Below are 24,331 nucleotides of genomic sequence, written 5' to 3' on the forward strand. Positions count from 1 at the left end.
AATAAGACGCCATCTACGAGCGAAAAGCTTTAAAAACCGTAAACGTCTTCAAAGGCCACGCCTCCCTACACACCACAAAACGGCTTGGTTAAACTTTGTTGAGAAGCACCAAACATGGGACGTAGAAAAGTGGACAAAAGTTTAGTTCTCTGATGAGAAAATATTCAAGCTGGATAGTCCAAATGTTTTCAATGTTACTGGCACGATAAGGAGGTTCCATCATGATCTGGGGTGCTTTCTCCTTTCATGGAACAATGGAGCTTCAAGCTATACTTGGGTGTCCAACAGCAGCTGTCGACATGGGCATGTTGGAGAGAGCATTCTTATTGACTGAAGGCCATCGCTTGAATAAAAATGACTGAATCTTTCAGCAGGACAAAGCTGCAATCAACAATGACCGCAGGAAAAAGGACTTTCTCGTGGCGAATAACGTGATTCTTTTGGACCATCCAGCGTGTTTGCCCGAATTGAACCCCTTTAAAAATGTTTGAGAATGGATGGCATGGAAGTTTATAGAAATAAACATCAATTCCAAACAGTGCATGATCTTCGTGAAGTCATCTTAGGATTAAAAAAACCATCCAACCTTCTGCAAATTCTTATATCAACCATGCCAAAGCGAATGTTTGAAGTTATTCGCAATGACGGCTGTGCAACACACTACTGAGACCTTTTGTTGGGCATTTTCTACCCTGTTTAGAGTTGTTTTTGATATGGTCTTAAACTTTCGACCAGCTTGTTTTAGACTAATTTCATAGTGTTAACATTTTCCATATTAAATGCTGAAAAGTTCTTTTTTTCCCTTTTCTTATTTTAATATTTCGAATCTCCACTGAAATACGTGGTTGAGTTTAACAGAGCAAATGCATATTTTATCTTTATGTTCATTGCCCTTAAGATTTTGGCCAGCAGTGTATATCATTCTAAGAATGCACTGATTGAAACAGACTTTCAAACTTAAAATTAAAAGATGTGCAAAAGCGCCATTTCTAATTGCAATATAATATTCACATATAATTAAATCAATATTATCATATTAAAAATAAAATCCAGATATTTCTGAAATTATCTCTAAAGTTTAATGAGTAACCTAAGACTTAATAATTCTTGAAACAAGACATATATAACTACAAACTTGAAAATGAACAGAAGCCTTTTCAAAACTTCTTACCCAGTTGAATGGTGTTTAGGAATTCACAATAAATTAAAAGTTTTCGGTAACTGACATCCATCTCAATACTTTTCAATAATTCATACCCAACTCATAAGTTACTCTCTCAAATGGATGCTTCTTAATAGCTTAAAACAAGGCGAATTGTTTGAACAATTAAATTATAACATAGAATGCAAATCATTGAGACTTATCTTTGACAGGGACATGGCCAGAAATGGCCATTGAGGAGGGTTAGTTTGAGTGTTTGACACATGCGCCGTAGGCGTGAAGCCATGCTAGGGGTCGTGGCATGTCCTCCCAGGGAAATTTTTAATAAAACGTAAAAGAAAACCCTGAATTATGCATTCTGATACCACCTTCTTAGCAAATTTCAGAATGGCACACTGAGGTGTTTGTCTTATTTTTTAATCATAAATAAATATATAGGCCTATATATATATATATAATATATAACTTAAAGTTATCAGACCCAGCAAAGTAGGCCTACAGTCCTGTCATCAACCTATAAAATATATTTTCACTCAGGAGAGTGCAAATATATGTATAGTGTCTATAATCTGTATTTAAATATCATGGACAGTGTAGGTTCAGACTCCCTGGATTTCAAGAATTAACTTCACAGATAAACAGTGGGTGGCACCGTAGCGAGATGGCAGCACCATGGCACTAACCTACTGCCTTTGGCGCCATGTATTGTGAATCGTTCACTATAGGTGGCGCCAATGGTACTGTGAATGTGATGTTGACAAACATGTTGTCAAGCCTCAAAAAGCAAAAAACACTGCACGGGTTCTTTAAACACATTCATGAGGCTGAACCTGATCAATCTGCTGCAGCCAATCAGATTGAATCAGAATTGTCAACTGAATTGTCAGAGTTATCACCTTGGCCAATGCTACCACTACCACTTCAGGGTCAGTCTGAGACATTGAAAATTTCATTTCTGGTGATGTCAGCATTGGTAAACAGGTAAGTCGACTCCTCATAAAATTAATTTTGCATTAAAAATCATGCAAACACTCTGCATCGTTGGCTTTCACAGTGGAGATGGCTACTCTACAGTCAACATGCAAAGGGTTCTTTCTGCAAGTATTGTTGTCTTTTTGCTCCTGATGGAAGTCAGAAATTGGGACAACTAGTGAAATTTCCATACACAAACTGGAAAAAGGCTGTTGAATACTTCAATGCACAAGAATTGAAATAGTATTACCAAGACAGCAAAAACAAAGCTAACAATCTTCTACAGGTCGTAAACACAAGTTCATCTGTGCACTTTCAGCTTGATGCAACTTACAAGCAAGAAATTGAACAGAACCGGCAATATTTAATTCTTATTATTAATATTATATTGCTGTGTGGGAGACAAAATTTAAATACGAGGGGGAAAATATGATTCTAGTCCAATGTTTCTTGGTGAAACTGATGAGGAGCCCATTAATAACTATGGGAATTTTTGAGTACAAACAGACAGTTCAGATAAGACCTATCTGACTTCATAAATTCTAAATGAAATCATCTACGCCTGTAATACTCATGTTCTTGATGCTTTGGTTAACAGGGTAATGCTGCAAAGTTTTACTCAATATTAGCTGATGAAACAACAGATATTTCAGGCATTGAACACTTTTTGCTGTGTGTTAGATATTTGCATGCCAATGACAACTCTGTTGCAACAAGCGAAGATGTTTTGCAATTTATACCTGGTTGTGATGTGACAGACAGAAACTTGGCTGGTTTCATCATAAACAATCTGACAAAATATGGTACTAACATGGCTACCTGCGAGGACAAGGGTACGAAGGGGCTACCTCTATGAGTAAGGAATTCAATGGTGTCCAGAGACAGATAACTGATTATTTCCCAATTGTACCCTATGTACACTAGAGTGCTCATTCCCAAAACTCGGCAATTTCTGATACTTGTAAAAAAATTCTGTGCGAAATTATATGAGAGTAATTTCTAGCATTGAAAACTTTCTCAATACATCCAAACTAAAGCACGTTTTGGCTCTTTCGGTAGAGAGTAAAGCACCTAAATAAAAAAAAAGTTTGAAAGATCTCTGGAATAAGATATTTATTAAAATACTAGCACTTCAAAACGTGGCATAAATATTTGTTTTTTTACGCTAATTTTCTGACACTTCGTCAAATTTAAAAATTAGTTGGGCTCTATAACATATAAAGATTACAAAGATTAAAACAAAACATAATAAAACTCGACTACAACGTACTAAAATGGAATTTATCCTTGTAATAAATATCAACATTTGTTTTCTTGTTCTAAACACAAATTTACATAACGACGTTATTATGTTTTCCCATCACATGTATCCAAACCGAAGTTTTATTGCCGTTAGCATGTAGCTTATCGTAACGAGGTAAAAATAGGTAGAGAAACATTTTTGTGTGTAGTACATGTTTCTGATAGAGATTGTATTTAACCATTCCATCCATTAACGCGCAGATAACAATTAGATTGTTTCATTTATTGAAATATATTACCACTTGAAATACACTACTAAAATATAATTGTTAGTAGTCTATCCTAGATATATTTGTAGTCTCCTTTTTTAACTTGTATAAATCAATATCCAAGTCGTTTCATAAAGTTTTATTATTTCTAAACATTAAGTTTATATCTATTTTCATTTTATATTTAAATTTTAAATTATATTTTAGTTTCCTTCACTTATTTCTATTTTAAGTTTTTTAATATCATGTTAATTTCAGGAAATTATTTTTCCACGTTTGAAAACCAATTTGCTTAATCATTAGTTTGTGAAAGAATAAAAGTTTTAAAACACTGAATAAAAATAAATAGTTCAAAATTGTTGTAAATATCTAGTTGTCACACTCTGGACTTTCACAAATTTGATTCACTATGACATTTTTAATTCAGCCAACAGTATCATGTATATATTCTGAATTCTCTTTTTTTTTAATGTCATGCTACCAACCACCTCAAGTGCTATAAAAGTACCGTAAGTTTATCCTATACAATTGAGGTTATCCTGAATTGAATGACAATCTACAAATTTATTATTGCCTCCATTTCAAATCAAATAAAACATATCTAATAAATAATAATCATAACTCAGTATTTTATACTTTAAACATTACCTTTTAATGATTTATATTAACTATAAAGTAAATGGTGACTCAGCAAAATGAATGAAGATTTAATATCACACCTAATTTATTTGTCTCTAACTATGACAAAACAGATTTTCTTTATCTCCAATCTTTACTAATTGACCCTATCAATTCAACAATGACTTTGCAAATCTAGAATATATTTCAAAGATTAAATAATATTTTAGGATTTAAACTGGTTAGAAATATATGACTCTCGTCTCGGATTTAACTAGTAAGGTGAAATAAACGAAACTAAACTAAAATATTCATGAAAGTCAAAATATATGGCTGCATTAAAGGTAGTTTTCGTTTGTTAAGATTAAATTCGAGATTCCGTGGTTTGTAACCGTCTAATTCGGAAAATGTGTTACACATATTATGGACAAAGTACAAAGGTGACAGAAGAAACTGTTCTTCAAGCAGACAATAGTCCAAAAATAAAAGAGTACATTAATACCATGGTCTCTAAGTCATTAGCTCTACATTATTATCCATCAGTTACCTTTACCGGAAAATTTTAAAACCTACATAGAATATTTAGCGTTTACACCAATCCCCAAAATGTTAAAATTTCTCTCTATCTAAAATGTTCTCTTGATAAGTTTTATGCTATAAAGTTCTCTATTGAGAAAAGCAAAAAGATAAAACTTTCAGCACTTAAGTATAATATGAAGAATTTACATTTACAAGAAAAACAGGAAATAAATATATATCACAAAAGTTTTGTGATTTTATGTAATGGCCCAATTGAACAGTCATTAACCTACTGCTGGTGACATATATATATGTGTATATACACGCCCAACATAACAGACAATAAAAAGAATCAAGGTAAGAACAGTATTTATGAAGCTTCTAATATTCAACTTTCCATTACGTCAAACAAAAAAACAAAATTGCTATACAGATATCATTCTACGATTGCCACAGACTTTCAAATCTAAGATTAAAAGATGGGCAAAAGCACCATTCTTAATTACAATATAAAATTCCCCTGTATTCAAATTAATATAAACACATTAAAAATAAAATCTAATTATTTCTGAAATTATTGTAAATTATGTTTTAAGTTTGATGAGTGACCTAAGACTTAATAAATCTTGAAACAAGACATTTATAACAACAAACAGAACGACTCCATATTTTAATAGTATTATCCCAGTCAGTGAATGTCGAAACTGAATAGAAAACTATCCAAAACTTCACAACCAGCGAACTGATTTTCAGTAGTTCAAAATAAGGTAAATGTTTTCAATAATTCATACCCATCTTAATGCTGTTCAAAACTTAACACTCAACTGAATAATTCTGTCAACTTCACAAAAAGTCAAAACTGAAAGTTATTCAAGAATGTTTTCGTTTCAAACTTAAATGAGTTTTTTTTTCATAGTTCGTACTCTGTGAATATTTTACCAATGCTTCATACTTAAGTGAAATCTATCCAACACTTGAATTTTAACAAGGTCTGAAAGTACATGAGACTAAATTCAGGATATTGGGTGGTATACGAAAGTGTGTCACTGAGTCTACTATAACAAAGTTAAAAATAAAAACATGTATTTTTATTATAGGAAATAATTCGATCGTTTAACTTGAAAAACTATAATTTAATACCGAAAGTGTACCGCCACAAAGATGGCGAGTTTACAGGAAATTGCAGAAGTACACATGTTCAACACAGTTAATACACTTATCTGTTTACCAAGAGTAACATATCTTCGTCGATTTTTCCTCGTTAAATTCTATGACAGTTTCGCAATGACCACAGAGAAAACAAATTTATAGATCTAGAAACGAACTTTTTTATTGAGCATTGTATCATTTTCTATTGTGGTACTTTGATACTTCACCACATTAATTCAACAATAACTTTACAAATTTCAAATAAGTTTCAAAATTAAACTGGTGTTTGTGTAATTTGAACTGACGAGAAACATCTTTTACTTTTTCTTTCACAAAAATGGTTTGTTTGTTTTTCACTTTCGCGCAAACCTACAGTAAGGCTATCTGCACTCGTCGTCCCTAATTGTGCAGTGTCAAACGAAGGCAGATAGTCATCACTAACAGCCGCCACCTCTTGGGATACTCTTTTACCAGCTACTCTCTCAACTTAATGCTTCTTCATAGTTAAAACAAAGTGAATAGTTTCAACAATTAAATTTTTATATAGAATGCAAGTCAACGAGACTGATATTTGGAGAGATAAAGAAAGATATCACAGCTTCTGGTATTAGGAAAATCAAAATATTTATATACTCTAATAAAGAATTAGATATTGTTACCCCCAAAAAATACACTTTACTTCCAGAGGTGTTCGACCACGAAAACACGGAATTCAGAAAGCTGGACGGATTGTGTTCCACTTTTATAATTTACTAATAGTGTTCGTGTTCAGAGTATTGTGGCATTTATAAATTTTACAGAAAAAAATTGTCGTAGAACTTTTCTCCCACAAATCCTAGAGATTACGCCGAAAATGACGTTATAGCACTAAGCAACGAGATTTTGTATTGAATATTATATTGCCATCGTTTTTTGCCTTATCAAATTTTGACTTTTTATAATAAACTGGTAATTGTGTATAAACTAATCACAAGTTTGTTTCAATTTTCTGATAATAAAATAAAAATTCACAAAAAATTAAATTCTCTATGAAATCCAAAACATCAAGCCTTATGTGATTCGTGTCTCAAGAGTAAATCACAAGATTCGTTGGTTCACTTTAAAAAAAAAACCTTTATAAATGTTCTTGAACTAAATAATGACGATCAAATCCCAGTATAAAACAAAAGATTGTTGATGTGTATAGTATTCTTAATTTACTACAAACGTTTAATTCTTTAAGTAACATTGTGTTAAAGTAGTCAACTTCAGACTAAATTTTATCTTTAATTAGGCTTATGATTTTTAGCTGTTGTTGTATAGTGTCAGTCATATAGTCGGCCTAATGAATACTGGCACGCAGATACGTTAAGTTCTGGAATAGCAGGCCTACTTCTTAAATATTCTTTATTTACTTGAATCAACATTTCAATATTACGACTCTATCGGAGATGTTGTGATAATAATTAATGTTTTATTTAAGTTTGGCATACGTTCAAATTCCGTTTCATTCTCTACAGGCTTAGACTATAGCTCCAACGCTTGCTTATATTTCCATAATGGTGTGAAAACAAAAAAATGACATATAAATGGCATGTACTAAAATATAAGGTAATTAAGGAATATTATATGTTGTGGTATATTTTAGTTATATTTCGTTTTATAATTACTATGTGTGAAGTCAAAGAAATGACATCGTAAGTGTAATTTTTTTAAGAATATATTTTACGTGTTTATGTGACATACAATCTGGAGTAGAAAATTTTTATTTTCGCGTATTAATTCACATTACGTACGTTACTCTCACAACATTTTGGGCTAGTAATACTTTTGTTTTCAAAATTTAGTTCCCCTGAAAAATACATACTTTACTGTAGAACAACAAATCTTCCTAATATTCATATTCATGTTTAATATAAATATGCATTAACATTTCATGCGTTAATAGAATGTAAAATTATACCGGATATTTCCGTTTCTTGGGCTGTGTTTTTTTCTACATACCTATAATAATACGCAAGTAAACAGTTACTGACGCTCCATTGTATCGTTAGTTATGATCGAACGTTTCAAGAAGAGATTGTACCTTTTTACCCGACGGCAGCCTATGACGAAATAAGGCCTGTCATGGTCATGTGGTTAGTGGGCGCTACTCGAAATCCGATCGTCACGGGTTCGAATCCCCTTCATACTAAACATACTGGCCCCTTACTGCCGTGTGGGTGTAATATAATCATGTAATCTAAATAATGGTCTAACATTTGTTGTAAAATATCTTGATTCAGCTTTGATAACAACTGGTACCATTTTCTAAGTTACAGGTTAAGTTGCTTGTACGTTGTCTTAAATTCAGTTGTCAGTTTATAACATAAGTTTTGTTAAAAATCGAACTCTTGGTATATAAATATTTAGGTTGGATATAAGTAAATAACAAAATTTTTTTAGCAAATCAAGAAAGAAAACTAATAGCGCATGCCCACAGAATCCAATGGACAGTTGATTATAGCCTACTTTGTTGAGTGCTCTATATATGTTATTCTAAATTCGGTACACCATAATTCTAACAATAAGACTGGTGAAAACTAGTTTTGTGCACCACTTTGCTTTCCTAGTTCAAAGAACACCGTTAACTCATGACCTCTCTTCTCTGTTAAAATTACAATTTTACTCAGTACGATATCACTTTAGTTTGGTTATAGCTCTAGTGTTCAGCTGAAATAATATTATAGCTAGTACAACTTGAAGTACAAGTACAGTATTATAATAAATGTTTGTATTAGATTAGTATATTTTTGAATTACGTAAATACATCTGTCTGACACACGAAGCAGTTTACTGGCAAGAGAAGTTCCACTGATAATATCCTGGATAGTAGTTGTAACAAGAAAGCAAATGAACATCTGGATAAAGGTGAAATGACAATCATAAAATGAATCCTGAAGCAGTACAACAATAGTTGGCGGTAACTCATGATAACTAGCTGCCTTCTTTCCAGTTTTTTACTATTAAATTACAGACAGCTATGGCAAACAACACTCGTGTAAATTTAAACATTAAAAATAAATACTGAATATCAAATTGAAAATTTAGAAATTTCTCATCTTATTTCAAATTACACTGTGGTAATGATGATGAATTTTTATACAAAAAATCCGTGCGTTTTTTTAAGACACAAACTGTACGTTTGTCTTTTTGCACTAAGTATTGAAAAAATAGAAGTCCACATTCTGATATTATACGATGAAGAATACTGGTGACCAATAGATGTTCATACAAGAATTTCATGTAGTTTATTTTATTAATTCAACATCACAACATTGTATTCCTAAAAGCCACTGTAGCTTCTTATATTGATTACTCATTCACAAATCTAATGGTGCTAGTTTGTTGATGGCACAAAGATTAAATTAAAAAAAAACATTATAAAACCAATTAACATTTTGACTTCACTATGTTTTATGTATCTAGATAGCTAATTGTTTAAATAATTATCGATCATTAACTGAACATTTAAAATTTATATAATGACATTTATCAAATTAAAAAGAGAACCAACATAGATTAATCCGTATTCAATTTGGTATAGTACTAACCGTCTCTCTAGAATACAGTGAAATATATGTAAAATACTTATTACAATTTCAAGTTACGTATATCATCTTGAAATTAATTTTCTCTTGCTGTTAATTTATGCCATCAATTTACGAGTTTTAGTCAAATAATTCACCATCATTAAAATTTCAGTAGTATGGGATAAGTCCTTTCATCTTTAACACTCACAAGTAACAGTGCATTTATCCTTTCCGTCTTTACACCACTCAGAACTGTTACCCTTGGAGTTACAAACACATTTCATCTTTCCGTCTTCACAGCAACAGGTAACGGTACAAACGCAGATGTTCTTCTTTCTGGCTTCTACACAATCCTGACATGACTCCTTCTTACAGTCTGGACTACAACGTGTATCTTCGCATTCACAAACAACAGTAACTGTACATTTGTTTTTCCCGTCTTCAGCTTCAGTACAACATTGAGATGTGTCATCCTTACAGTTACAGATGCATTTCATCTTTCCATTTTCACAGCGACAAGTAACGACACATGTACAGCAGTTATCGTCTCTCATCGTTTCACCTATATAAAAATTTCAGGAACACTTTTAGTACAATAAAAATTGCTGCTTAATTTTGTTTTCAATATTGCATATGTATTATATTTGTTACTCGTGTCTTTCAATAGTTTTAAAACTTATGTTGTGACCGATACTCGATCGTATAATCTGTTTTTGTCAAAAATGGACCTTTTACAAAATTAATTTACAAAATTAAAGGTACGTCTTAAATAATTACGAAAACATGTGTGAAAATAACACTTTCTATTTAGTAGAATTAACACTCGTCTGTTGGATGAAATGCAACATCTAATATTCAGATTTTAAGATGACAGCATCATCCTGAAATGGTAAAATTAGATCAGTTCTGTTTACTGACGTAAAATATGTTTGGTCAGCTTCACAAAATTTCGAAGCGGGACAAACATGTGGGTGGTTTCTTGACATAATCATGTATTTAAATAAACTAACTATTCATTTTGCAACCATAAGTAATTTACTTTTTGATAAGCGTTTTGTAACTCTCCTTTCTAAAATAATTACGTTACGACAGTAACGAAACGTATAGAAATAAGTAAATAGTTACTGATGGTCCGTGTGTCATAAGCATTGATCGACAGTTTGAAGTAGAGAAGGTGCCTTCCCACCGACGCGAGCCTTTGTAACATAAAGAAATTAGAACCTGGTGCACTTGACGAACCCTAAACTCTAGGGTGTTAGTAATTTTCGTTCCATGTAATATAAATATCGGTCTGCAAGTTGTTGTAAAATATCTTGATTCAGCTATACTAACATCTAGTATTTTACACATTATTACATATTTAATTTCGCTGTTACCAGTTTAAATGTTACAGACCTAGACAGCGCTGGCTCATGACCTGTATTCTCTGATCATATCGGTCAGTTATCAAATTGTACTATGTACGATATCACTTTGGTTTGGTTATAGCTTAATATTTATCTTTAACTATGTTAGGTTACATGTACATCAGTTTACATCTAATACATGTAAGGGCATCTGTCCGAGACATGAAACAATCTACTGGCAACGAATTCCACTGTTAACTTTCTGAATACTAGTTTTTTGCTTTAGATTAGATAGAACTGTGGATAAAAAGAGCAACGGTAAATACAATTTCGATCTTCAAGGTGAACCAGATCATATCCACAATTACTGTGTAGATTAGCAACAATAAAAAGATACTCCACAAATATCTGTTACTTTCTCTTCTAAAGAAATGACCCCGTTATGGCCACAATGTAAAACGTTCGACTAGTAATATTTGGGTCACCGATTCTAATATCACTTCCTCACAATATCCTATACTATTTCATCGTGGTTGTGTTTTATGTGAGGTTAGTCTTACAATTTGTCGATGATGACCGGTTGCCTTCCCTCTGGTATTTCCCTCGTAAATCACAGAAGAATAGTAGAGAAGTCCTCGTGTAGTTTAGCGCGAATATCAAATCAAATAAACAAATAAATATCTGTCAATGATAAAAGAGCATAGTAATTTTAAATTAAATCAATTTCCTGTATGGTAATAGGGATAATATATTAAAATTATGTGTTTTGTTTGTACGCAAAACTGCATACAAGTCTACCTGAACTTACCATCGTGAGGATCGAACTCCATATTCTGATATTATCAGATTAAGGTTACTGCCGATTCAATAAAAACACTTTTATACAGTAATTTAGTATCACCTTTGTTTTATTAATTTAACATCGTAAAATTATATTCTTAAAAATATTCTCTATAGTTTCTTGTATCGATTCCTTTGTCACGAATTGGTTTTAAGACGTTATAAAAATCCAATAGTACCCGTCTGCATAAGGTATAATGATGAAAGAAAAATATATTAAAGTAATTAACATTATATTTAAGCATGTTTCATATATCTAGCTAATTATATAACAAATTCTCATCAGCCCTTAACTGAAAAGTTAAAATATATATAATAATATTTATCGAATTAGAAATAGAACCAATATACTTTTATCGGTATTCAGTGTGATAAACTGCTAACTGTCTCATCTGTGAAAGATTTGAAAATATTTACGTTAACGTTACACATTTAAAGTACGTATATCATAATAAAATTAATATCCTCTTATTGATCAGTACCATTCAATTTAAGTGTTTTTCACTCAAACAATTCACGAACATTGAAAATTCAGTAATATAGGATTAATCCTTCCTTTTTCAACAATGACAACTAACAGTACATTTATCCTTTCTCTTCTTACCTTCTTCACAACATTGAGAAGTGTTACCCTTGCAGTTACAAACACATTTCATCTTTCCGTTTTCACACCAGCAGGTAACGTTACAAACGCAACTGTTCTTCTTTCTGGCTTCTACACAATCCTGACATGACTCCTTCTTACAGTCTGGACTACAACGTGCATCTCCGCATTCACAAACGATAGTAACTGTAAATTTGTTTTTCCCCTCTTTAGCTTCTGTACAACATTGAGTTGTGTCATCTTTACAGTTACAGACACATTTCATCTTTCCATTTTCACAGCTACAAGTAACGACACATGTACAACAGCTGTCGTCTTTCTTTGATTCACCTATTTTAAAATAAACTTTAGTTACATCTTACATACAATAAAAAACTTCCTGCTTAAATTTTTCGAAATTATTTCTTTATTCTTGGTCGTATAACTTACTTCTTTTTGTCAAAAATGAAGCTTTCAAAATTTAAGTCTACAACATTAAAAGGTACGTCTGAAATAATTAGGAAAATCTTTTTTAAAATAACACTTTCTATTCCGTAGAATTAATACACGTCTGTTGGATGAAATGCAACATCGAATATTCAGATTTGAGATAACAGAATCATTATGGACTGATAAAAATAGCTCAGTTCTGTTAACTGACGTAAAATATGTGTTGTCAGTTTTACAAACTGGGAAACGGAACAAACATGCAGGTGTTTTCTTGATACACATGTATTAACATAAATTAACTATTCATTTTGCAGCTAATTTACTTACATTGATAAGAGTACAAAACTTCTGTATTTATATCTCTACAACTATCAATATTATTACAGTTCAGACAAGTGTGTTTATGGAACTCAGTATTGTTATGAGGTAAAAGTGTTTGTTTTATTCTCTAAACCTAAATTTTAACTGTGTACCCCACGAGTAGCAACTTTCACGTGGACAAGTAAATAACTTACCAGCTTTTTCCATCTTCAGGGTAATTCTACTCAACTAACAACTACGGTTTGTAAACTTTTTCGTGTGTTACAATAGTAATAATTAGCTTTCTTTTTCTCAACAACCTCTATTTATTGAGACAATTCTTGCAACATAAAGTGCCGTGTGAAACATTCAAGATAATTCAGCGGCTCGTGTGCAGCTTCTTGAATGATCTGCTCGGGAACAATTAGTCATCACATCCATTACCCAATCGTGTTTGTAGTAGTACGTGTCAGATAATGACCACAGCAACTTGTTATCTTATGGTATTTATCGAAGTATTAACCCCGGAGTGGACTTACAGGATAGGTCAGTATCATCCTGTGCAACCATGGGGTGTTATTTGGGACCGAGTGACGGTACGCCATATTGATGGTTACTTACAAGTTTTAAACTGGCACGTCGTTCACAAAGTACTCCCGATGAGAGAAAGTTTGAACGTGTTTAATCGGATAGGATAACGAAATTGGTGTCTCGCATTTCTAATGACCCTTCGATCTCGGCGAAAACCATACTCTATCACGTGCCTGTCCAGGTTCCCAGTCACCAAAGAATTTACATTTCATTACACCATGTCGGTGTTTAAGTATATAATTTGGCTTGCCCGGAATCGATATATATTTGCACGAGGTCCTGGGGTGTACTATAGAATCCTATCTGAGGCTAGGTATAAGTTGTTACTCCGCCTTGAGACGGAACACCAGCTGCAGGAGCCGAGAGACTTTTTAAAATCACTGGCGTCCAGACGTCACGCCACAGAAAGCTTACTGTGTAAATTTTTAACAACAAACAAACCAAAAATAGTTTAAATCCAGTAACACGTTTTTCTTTAAATCAATAAGATATCAAAACACAAACAAGTAATAATCGTAAAATAAATGTTTTAAAATTATATTTTTATAATTTTTCTGTTTTAAAAGTAACTTCTAATTCTTCACAGTGTTAACTATTTTTCGTTTCATCTGCGTGTAAGGTTTTTATTAAATTATTAACACGTTCAAACGTAACACAAAGATTTTTATTGCACCCTTTTTGACATTTCGTCAAATTTGAAAGTTAGTTGGTCTGCGTAACTAAGCCTGGCATGACCTAGCGCGTTAAGGCGTGCGCTTCGTAATCTGAGGGTCGCGGGTTCGCGCCCTAGTCGTACCAAAAATGGTCGCCCTCCCAGCCGTGGGGGCGTTATAATATGACGGTCAATCCCACTATTCGTTGGTAAAAGAGTAGCCCAAGAGTGGGCTGTGGGTGGTGATGATTAGCTGCCTTCCCTCTATTCTTACACTGCTAAATTAGGGACGGCTAGCACACATAGCCCTCGAGTAGCTTTGTGCGAAATTCCAAAAAAACAAAGAAAACTGCGTATCTAATAAATTAAAAAAATTAAAATTCGACCACAATTTATTAAAATGTTCTTATAAATGTAGATCAGTTAAATTCAATTATTGAAACAAACAAAAACTCAACATACTAAGAAACTAAATAAACACAGCCATAAAACTACGTTCACCAGATAAAAGTAACGATGAATAAGATAAAATAAAACAATACTTCATCAACATCAATAAGTTTCCTTTACAAACTGTAGAAAACATTATACGCACACACCTAGACAGAAAGCAAAATCAACCACCAACTAAAGTAAATATATCTCACGAATCAAAAAATCACGAAACCATATACTGCTGCCTACCATATATTCCCGACATCACCAGAAAAATAACCAACATTTGGCAAAAACTATTAACAAAATATGACATTTCAGTTAATACCAAATTTATTCAAAAACCCGGCACAAAACTTAGGTCTATACTATGTAAAAACTACACTGACAAACAACACACCAACATTATTTATAAAATACAATGTGATAACTGCCACGACTTTTATATTGGAGAAACAAGTAGAAAAATCAAATCCAGATTCAAAGAACACAAAAAGTCACCTTCACACGTTTTCGAACACTGCAAGTCAAATAAACACAACATAACCATAGAAAACACTCAAATACTAAATAAAGAAACAAACATAAACAAACGCAAAATTAAAGAAGCCTTACTTATACAACAACTCAAGCCCAAAATAAACCAATACAAATAACACCTTTATATCCATATTAATAAATATAAACAACCATCAAGCACGTCCTCTACATTCCTGCACTTAGTTACACAACCCCCTTCAAACATGTGGTCAGCTATCGGTCAGTTACCTCTTTCTTCCTTTGTGAACCTGACGATAACTGAAGAATGTCGAAAAGTTGTTCGCTCCTATACATAAAAATTTTCTCAACACAAACCAGCCGTTTTTACATATATAATTTACTTCATGTATTGTTTGGTTTCCATTTTGATGAATGGTAAAAAATACATATACAATAATATTTGGGGTAGGTAACTATCACAGTGAATCAGCCAATAAAACACATTGTTTGTATAACCTTATTGTTACTGACAAATCATACAAATCACAGGCAGTTGAGTACCGCGATTGATTTAGTAATTAATGTTATGTTACTACAGGATATATCAACTTGTATCATCTTTATGAACACAGATACCCTGTTACCTTAAAGCTGAAAACACGACAAAGTAAACGATTAGTGGATTTAAAATATTTATAAAAATATAAGGTTTTATATAGAAAGTTTAATAGCTTATAGATTTTGTTTTAGAAATGGCAGACATTTATAATAGTTTTGTAAAATGTTAACGTTTGTGAAACTAAAATAGTGTTTTCTTGGAACTGATGTATAAATATATAATAAACACGTTCACACAAACACTTGTTAGCATGCTGTTTGGCAACCTTTATCTCTAGACATCAATGTTTACATAGTAGTGGACATAGTAACAATAGAACAAAATTTTATATGAAAAATAAAAATAGCAAGTTACAATAATAAATTTTAAGTTCTGGAAAACTTATTTCAGTTTAACAAAACTGGTAAATCAGTTCATATAATTTCTTATATCCTGAGACTGGTTATTTCCAGTTAGTATATTAACATTTAAATACTTTTCATGTTATGGTAATTATAAGAACGCATAATTGAAAGCAAAGGAGAATGTTATATGTTAGTCACATTACATATGTCATCTCAGGCGTTAAAGAGGCCTCTCGCCAAACACTAGCAATATAGTTAATACGTCAAAAGGTTTCTAATGTATTAACCAGTCAGTGAGACACCAGCAGTACTGCGGTATGTTTACGGACTCACACCACTAAACGCAAACTATAACATCATACTTTAGACGAAACTTTGTATAAACCCAACCAAATATAAGAGAGAAACAAAAATGGGAGAAATAAATAAAAACAAATCACAAACTACAGACGATATCCTGAGGTATTCTGATGTTTGTTTCACCGAGTTCTCTATATGTATTAACAACTTCCTCTGTTAGTTAATAAACAATTATACTGCTTCGATATATTTCACTGCAATTTTTTGTTTTGAATTTCGCGCAAAGGTACATGAGGGCTATCTGCGCTAGCCGCCCCTAATTTAGCTGTGTAATTTGAAAATGTAGGTCAGTAAACTTTTAGTTAAACCACCGAGGAACAAAGAGCGTAGTGTTCACTTATAGGAATAACATAATCAGCCTTATCTTTATCCACTTATGTGCTATACCTTTTGTTAAGACAGTGTAAAATTATTTTATATGTGTCTACAAAACAAGTTTAGAATTAACGAACTTTCTTCTACAAGTACACAATAAACTTTTATTTTACAATTGAAGAAACACTGCTCTTAGGAAAGTGCAAGACCTCTATTAACAGAAAGGTTAGATGGGCCTAAAACAACGAATTAAATTCCTACTCATACATTTTACTTTAAAATGAAGTCCATGTTTAAGAGAGTTGTTATTTCAAACTATTGAATCTCATTTTTACACTTTTGCGATGGTAAAACTTATTAATATATTTTAATTTCAAATGTTTCGTGTAAATCCCTTTCGCAAAACCTTAAAACCATTTGTTTTGCTCAATAACATTCAAATTCAATGAATAGCAAAGAAATTATTGTCTATTCTTCATAGTCTTGTTAACGATTTGACAACCAAATCTCTATTCTTGTCCTTCTATATATCTAACACCCAAATCGTTATTCTTGTCTTTCTATATATCTAACACCCAAATCGTTATTCTTGTTCTTCTATATATCTAACACCCAAATCGTTATTCTTGTTCTTCTATATATCTAACACCCAATCTCTATTCTTGTACTTTTATATATCTAACACCCAAAATCCTTATTCTTGTCCTTCTATATGTCTAACACCCAAATCGTTATTCTTGTTCTTCTATATATCTAACACCCAAATCGTTATTCTTGTTCTTCTATATATCTAACACCCAATCTCTATTCTTGTCCTTTTATATATTTAACACCCAAAATCCTTATTCTTGTCCTTCTATATGTCTAACACCCAAATCTCTATTTTTGTCCTTCTATATGTCTAACACCCAAATCGTTATTCTTTCTTGTTTTTTCCACAACCTTCCACCAACATCTCGATTCTTCTTTGTCTTGCTATTTGAAATACATTTAAATATTCTTGATATTTTTATAGAAATCTGGCATCCAAATCTTTATTTTTCACCTTCATTTTAACTTTTTGACATCCATATCTCTATTCTTCATTGCCTTGCTAATTGTTTGAGGTCAAAATCTTTATTCATACCATTTTCTAAGTATTTATTCCTCAGATCTCCATTTTGCATTATCTTTCCCACCGCTTGACATCCAGGTCTCTGTTATTGAACGTCTTCCTAACTATTTGACACTCAAATCTCTATTCTTGCCATTCTATATATCTAACACCCAATTATCTATTCTTCAATGTACAACCCACCACTTCCACCCGCACATGTATTGTTCTCATCTTGCTATTTGAAATTCATATATATATTCTTAATATTATAAAAATATGGCATTCAGATCTTTATTTTCCACCTACCTTTAACTGTATGACATCGATATCTATATTCTTCATAACATTGCAAAGTACTTGATATCGAAATCTCTATTCATACTTGTTATCTAAGTATTTATTCTTGAGATTTTCATTTTGCATTATCTTACCCACCGCTTGACATCTAGGTGTCTATTTATACTGGGGAGACTTCTGATCAGTCAGACCTTGACATTCTTCTTGAAAATTTGCTGTATCCCCCCCCTTTATTAAATGTATATTGTGGGAGATGTTAAAGGATGCAATCCCCTCTGGTGTGCTGATATTGATAGGAGGGTTCTTTCTGTGGAGTATATGCTCTCAGTTCATGAACTGTCTTTGATGCTATTTTTCTACATATTTTTAGGCACCTACTCAATATCTAACTTCTAATGATCTGTTTGTTTTCCTTCATTTTTCTTGGAGGGTTATTGTAACTCATGGTGCAGTGATAATTTTCCTATAGTTTTGAGGGAAATTAGCCATGGTTGATGCACTCCGACTCAAATGCTACAGTGGAAGTGGTACCAGACCAACTGATTCCATCATGCATAACTGATTCATCATTCAAGCAAATATTCATTTTGTACCTAAAACTTTGACATGTTTCTCACTATATCCTTGTCCATAGTGGTTTCAAGCCTGCCGGCAGGCATAGGAGGCTCAGAAATGGACTTAAGATACCTATTACAGACATCCCACACTTTCTAACTACATTGCTTTCCAGCAGACCCCTTTTCATATCTGACAGATCAGGTATTGAAGCCGAAACGAAACTTGGATTAAGTAGCAACTCTTCTACTGGAAATTCAAGTCATATGACCAGGAAGTTGCTGTATAAAATATTTCCAATACTCTCATCAAAAACTTATTTTTACAACACTTCCATCTGTTCCTCTGTTTTCTTGCCCATCATGTCTTGGACGAAGTGATTGCCTCTTTCCTATTGGGCCAATTATGTCAATGACTGTAATTGCCCCTAAACACTGATGGAACTCCAGCTTGCTCTTCATTTGTCTGGCAGTGCATGAGTCAGACCAGATGACGTTCACTATGAGATGATGCACCATCTTTCTTTCTTGCTTTTCTTATGGTTGTTTTTTTACTAGTTTTGGAAGGAAGAACATTTTTCTTGATGCTTGGTGCAAATCTATTGTTCTATGTTTTCCAAAGCTTGGGAAGTATTCCAAAATTCCTTTTAATTATCATCCAGTAGCTTTGATAACCTGTCTGTGTAAGATCTTAGAGAGGATTGTTAATGCTTGTCTTGTTTGGTTCCTTGAATCAAACAACTTTTTCTTGGCCACCAAGTATGGGTTCCATTGATAGCACTCCATCTTGGACCACCTGATTCGACTTGAAACAGTGACGATCACAGAAGACTTCAACAATGAGAGATCACCTTGTTTCTGTCTTCTTCAATCTTGAGCTTTATATCGGTGATGTTGTTCTTCCCATGGTCCTTAAGGCAAAATTCTTGAGGTTTATTTTTTACCATAACTTACTTTCATTCATCGTATCAAACAGCTATGTTCTTATATTAGTGAGAGATTCAGTTATATTCTTATCTCCATCTAAGCTACACTTCAGTAAATTATCAAAAGGATTAATTCTCAAATGCTGGGCTTGGCCTAGTCATTAGCTTACCATACTATAACTTGAGTCCATAGTTTGCATCAAACTGTGTAAAATCATTCTTTGTGCTTTTGGATTGTGTGTGAATTATAAAAGTAACAACTCTGATCTTATTTTCTGAACATAATAACTCAAGACATAATGGTGATTTCTGTCAATTAGTTGAATCTCCTTTAGTTAGAACCATATAGTTCTTTATGTAGCTTTTCACATACCACCTAATCAACTACTTAAAAAGCTGACTGTATCAGTTTTGTTCTTAACTGTTTATTTTGCTTATTCCTTATAAAGATGATGTTTATCATATAAGAGATGAATAAGTGTTTCTTGACCCAACCAACAACTGTTCTTAGTGTTGATTCTCCTGACATTGAGAGCTACCACTGTTGTTATACTAGTAGGATGAATTTCACTGAATTGAATCCTTCCATTACATTGGTACGTTTTGTTTTTTAAAGCACTCTATTTTATACTTTTTAAATGAAACAAAGAAACAGTTTTAAAAGCATCAGTTCTCTATACGTTGGTCTCATCTTGCTGTTTACTGTTGACAAAACATAAACCTACTTTTTTATACTAATGGTTCTACTACATTAAATAATTTATTTAATTAAATACTGTACCAAAGAACACAATAATAACTTGCAAAAAGCACACAATGCCACATAACTATTGTTATTTGTCTGGCTTTCTGATAGTACAGTAGGAGCCGTTAAAATCATTTAGGTGATTCCCATGAGAGGAAATTGAAACTGGTTGATGAAATAGACAATTCTCTGTTAAGAAAACAGCATAATATAATATGTCTCTAAATTGATGCTGTTTCTTGAAGATGGTCAAAGAAATTGAAATTGCAGTAAAACTGTTCAACACATGCTTATCACATCCTAAGGTGCATCTCCAATAGACTTGTGGGCCTTTGTTCTACTTAAATATGGTCTTGGTAGCCAAACTTCATATGTGGTATTGGAAAATACATCAAGATGCTTGGGCTGTGATTGGCCCCACAAATTATTACAGAATCTTAACATGTTGTGGAAATAGTGTTGAATAATACAGGGTGTTTGGAAAGTCACTGTGCACTTATATATTTATTAACAGACGTGTTTCAATATAGAATACAGGAGGTAAATATGAATGACAATCATAAACAATGTTGAAAGTATCCTCGTTGGTATCAATACAGGCCTGGATCCTTCTTATTTTGTTTGTAAACACCGCTATCAGTTGCTGGCTTGAAATAGACTGAATAGATATGTGATAACAAAACTTCACGGTGACTTTCCAAACACCCTGTAGAACATAATCATGGCACTCGGGTTGACCTTTTGAACACTGTTTTTAATATAGTACAGTTAACCTAAACAGTATAAAAGCTATTTTTAATTTTTATAAACTTCAGTTTCTTTTCATATATTCTTTTGCATTCCACATGCTTATGTAAATGTGCCATAACTTATTATAAATACATGTAAAAAGAATTTATCCACTTACAAACTTAAGTCACAAAAGAATCTGTATATGTACTTCAAACACCATCCCAGGAAGACTGTTTTTATAATTCATTTTCTAACAGTTTTCAATATCCAGTGAGAAAATGCCTTTATTTGAACTAAGTAAAGACAGACCACTCCACTGGCCAACTTGAATCTGAAGAAGCTGCAGGTAAACAAGTTTTGAAATTTATAGTCTAAAGTTTACCAGTTTGTTTTAAATTATTTATTGTGCTAAATACTAAATAATTTTGCATGCATAAATGATTTAAGCTTTTCTTAACATTTTCTCTAGCTGTAGCTCATCTGTAAAACAAAAAACACATTCAAATGGTATATTTTTGTTAATTTTTAATAAGTTTCTCTGCAGCAATGAGATGCAAACCATGTATCCTCAGATTCATTGTCTAATCTGCTAACTGTTATTCTTTAGCCTAGACTAGACCTAGTAGTTATCATGCAGGATTGTGAATTTGAGAGTCCGTGGTTTGCATTCCATTGTTGTAAAAAATAATGCTGTGTGTTTTTGTCTGTGAGTGTATAGACATGACAAAAGTAATCCATCAATTTCTTCTTTCAGACCTGTCAGCTCTTGAGATATAGCTCTTCATATTTTTCTTTCCATATTTCCTTTCCACAGTTGGAACTTTGTCTGTGTGGTTGTCTCATTTGCAAGCTCAATGAGGTGACAGCATATGAGCTCAGAATTAAGAACCTTTTTAAGGAATATAGCATCTGTAACTTTTTTAGGAAGTTTATCAAATTCTCATAATTCCATATGTGCACTTATAAATAATTACCACATATCATATGTTCTCAAATACATATAACAGAACAAGTACTTAAAAGTTTCAGCTTCCTGGCCTTGCCTTCCCAGTAATACATATTTGTTTCTCATTGTCAGCCAAACATTGTGATCTGTGTTAGAGTAATAACAAAAAATAAGTTTGAGAATTGGACCATTGCTAACTGTGAACAAACAATACAAACAAGTGTGTGTATCTATATATATAAATGTATATATACACTTAAGTAGTATATTTAATGTAAGCAAATTAAAGATCTGAACAGTTGTTTAACAGTATTTTTTATAATTAAATAATACTAACAGAAACATTCTAAAACAGTGATTATAATAATAATGACTTTAGAAAGATATCCATTTAATCACACAAGACTTAAAAACCTAGTAGCTGCATAAAAAATGAAATTAACAATAAATAAGCATAAGAATAATTCTGTATTGTGTTTGTTTGCGACCCAGCTAAGATGGACATAATAGAGTGTAACACACGTGCCACATAATTTTCGAAATAACTTGATGTGACAGGTATAACACATCACATGTGTCAAACTGAACTTTGGACATCACTTGTTGTTTGTACATATTTGTTTAAAATTAATTTGTTTTATTAAATAGCAAACACAAATTGAAAGGTTAATACACAGTTTTTCATGTACAGATAACCCCTTCACACTTTCACATGCAGTGAATAGTATTGCACTCTTTGTGAAGGAATATATGCTGATTTCAGTTTTCAGATACATTTCTACTTGTAAACAAAGAATCTTTTTTCATTAAATGTACAGATTCTGTAGTGTACCTGTCAAATCATGAGTGAAACTAGTTTAACTGTATTCCTGTACAAATGCGTGGTAACACAGGAGTATGTTCTTTTGGGTGAATGAAAATTTTCCTCACTTATTTAATATCAACTAACTTAAATCATTTTGGTATCTCTTTAATAGTTAATAAATGTATTCTAATATTAAAAATAACTTCCCTTAAAACTACCAACTCTATTAAAATTCAAACCAACCTTTTACTTGACCAACTACATGTTAGGACAAGAGCTATGATATTAGTTTTTAAACAGTTTGAAAATAGTGTAGTTAAAGGGTCTGCTGTACTACTTTTAGTTGGGTTTAGTTTTGGGTTTTAGGTATTGTACAACCCAAAAAACAGGGAAGTACAAAAAAGTCTTTGTAAAAGCATCATCCTAGTGGTTAATGTACACAGTCTGTAACTTTAGGGATTCATAGTTTGTAACTCATTATCACAAAAATACCCCTCACTTAGGGATGGCTATCTGTACATAACCCTTATGTAGCTTTGCACAACAGTTTAGGTTATTTCTAGTTTTATTGAGTTAAAACACAGCCACAAAAATCAGTATCTGACTCTGAAAAAGCCTCGAATAAAAATTCAATAAAAATATTGGGAAATAAGTGAATGTACTTAGAAACTGAATTATTATTTTTTGTCAATTTAACATCTGTAAAGGAGAAAAAATATTGTGTGTCAGGCTTAGCTACATATATATATATATATATATAGTGATTTTATTAATGGATTCCATTAAAAATTTCTTTTGTTAGTTAATCCCAAAAAAATTTTTCCAATGTGCTAACGTGTCTTTAAACGACTTTATCGAGCCCACAGTATCAAACGTTTTCACACCTCGTTCAATTGCCCTTAAACGTAAAATCGGAGAGTTTAGTTTCCTCAGTCTTTTCTCTTTCTATCAAAAACTGAACAGAACATTTTCAAATAAGATCGCGTGCATCAACGTTTCAAACTATTCACGCATTTAAGAAAAATAAAGCTCATAAACCCATTCTATCGAAGAGTTGTAAACTGCTGGTCAGATATTTCGTCGAACGTGACATGATTACGCGAAGGCCGTTTCAGCACATCAAATTTCGCAGCAGTGCACGCATTATATTCAAAAGTAATAACGTTCCTGTTTTGATTTATCACACAACAATCACACGAATTTCTGAAAGTAGTTACAAGTGTAGGGGGAAACACGATAAATTCTGTGATATCTCTCAGCCGTCTCACGCTCTGACACAGATATTATGAAGAAAATATGTTTCCACGTTCTCACCATCTGATTTAAAAGAAAACGAATGGTTTAAAATATTAATATGTGCCTATCAGGGATCGTACCTAGGACCTTCCGCGTGTTAGGCGGATGTTTTTTTTTTTTCTCTTTATTGATCCCAG

At 32.4% G+C, this 24,331-nt stretch overlaps 1 protein-coding gene across 1 annotated transcript; it reads right to left on the reverse strand.

Annotated features, from left to right (window-relative positions):
- Nucleotides 1-8,988: 8,988 nt before the first annotated feature.
- Nucleotides 8,989-13,323, reverse strand: LOC143251182 (uncharacterized). Its single transcript, XM_076502593.1, has 3 exons — nucleotides 13,217-13,323; nucleotides 12,273-12,602; nucleotides 8,989-10,044 (listed from the first exon to the last, which is right to left on the reverse strand). The coding sequence occupies exons 1-3, from the start codon at nucleotides 13,227-13,229 to the stop codon at nucleotides 9,680-9,682; spliced, it is 708 nt and encodes a 235-aa protein (XP_076358708.1). The 5' UTR covers nucleotides 13,230-13,323; the 3' UTR covers nucleotides 8,989-9,679.
- Between the last annotated feature and the right edge of the window lie 11,008 nt (nucleotides 13,324-24,331).

The sequence above is a fragment of the Tachypleus tridentatus genome, chromosome 5 (assembly GCF_004210375.1).
Source record: "Tachypleus tridentatus isolate NWPU-2018 chromosome 5, ASM421037v1, whole genome shotgun sequence".
Classification (NCBI taxonomy): Eukaryota; Metazoa; Arthropoda; class Merostomata; order Xiphosura; family Limulidae; genus Tachypleus; species Tachypleus tridentatus.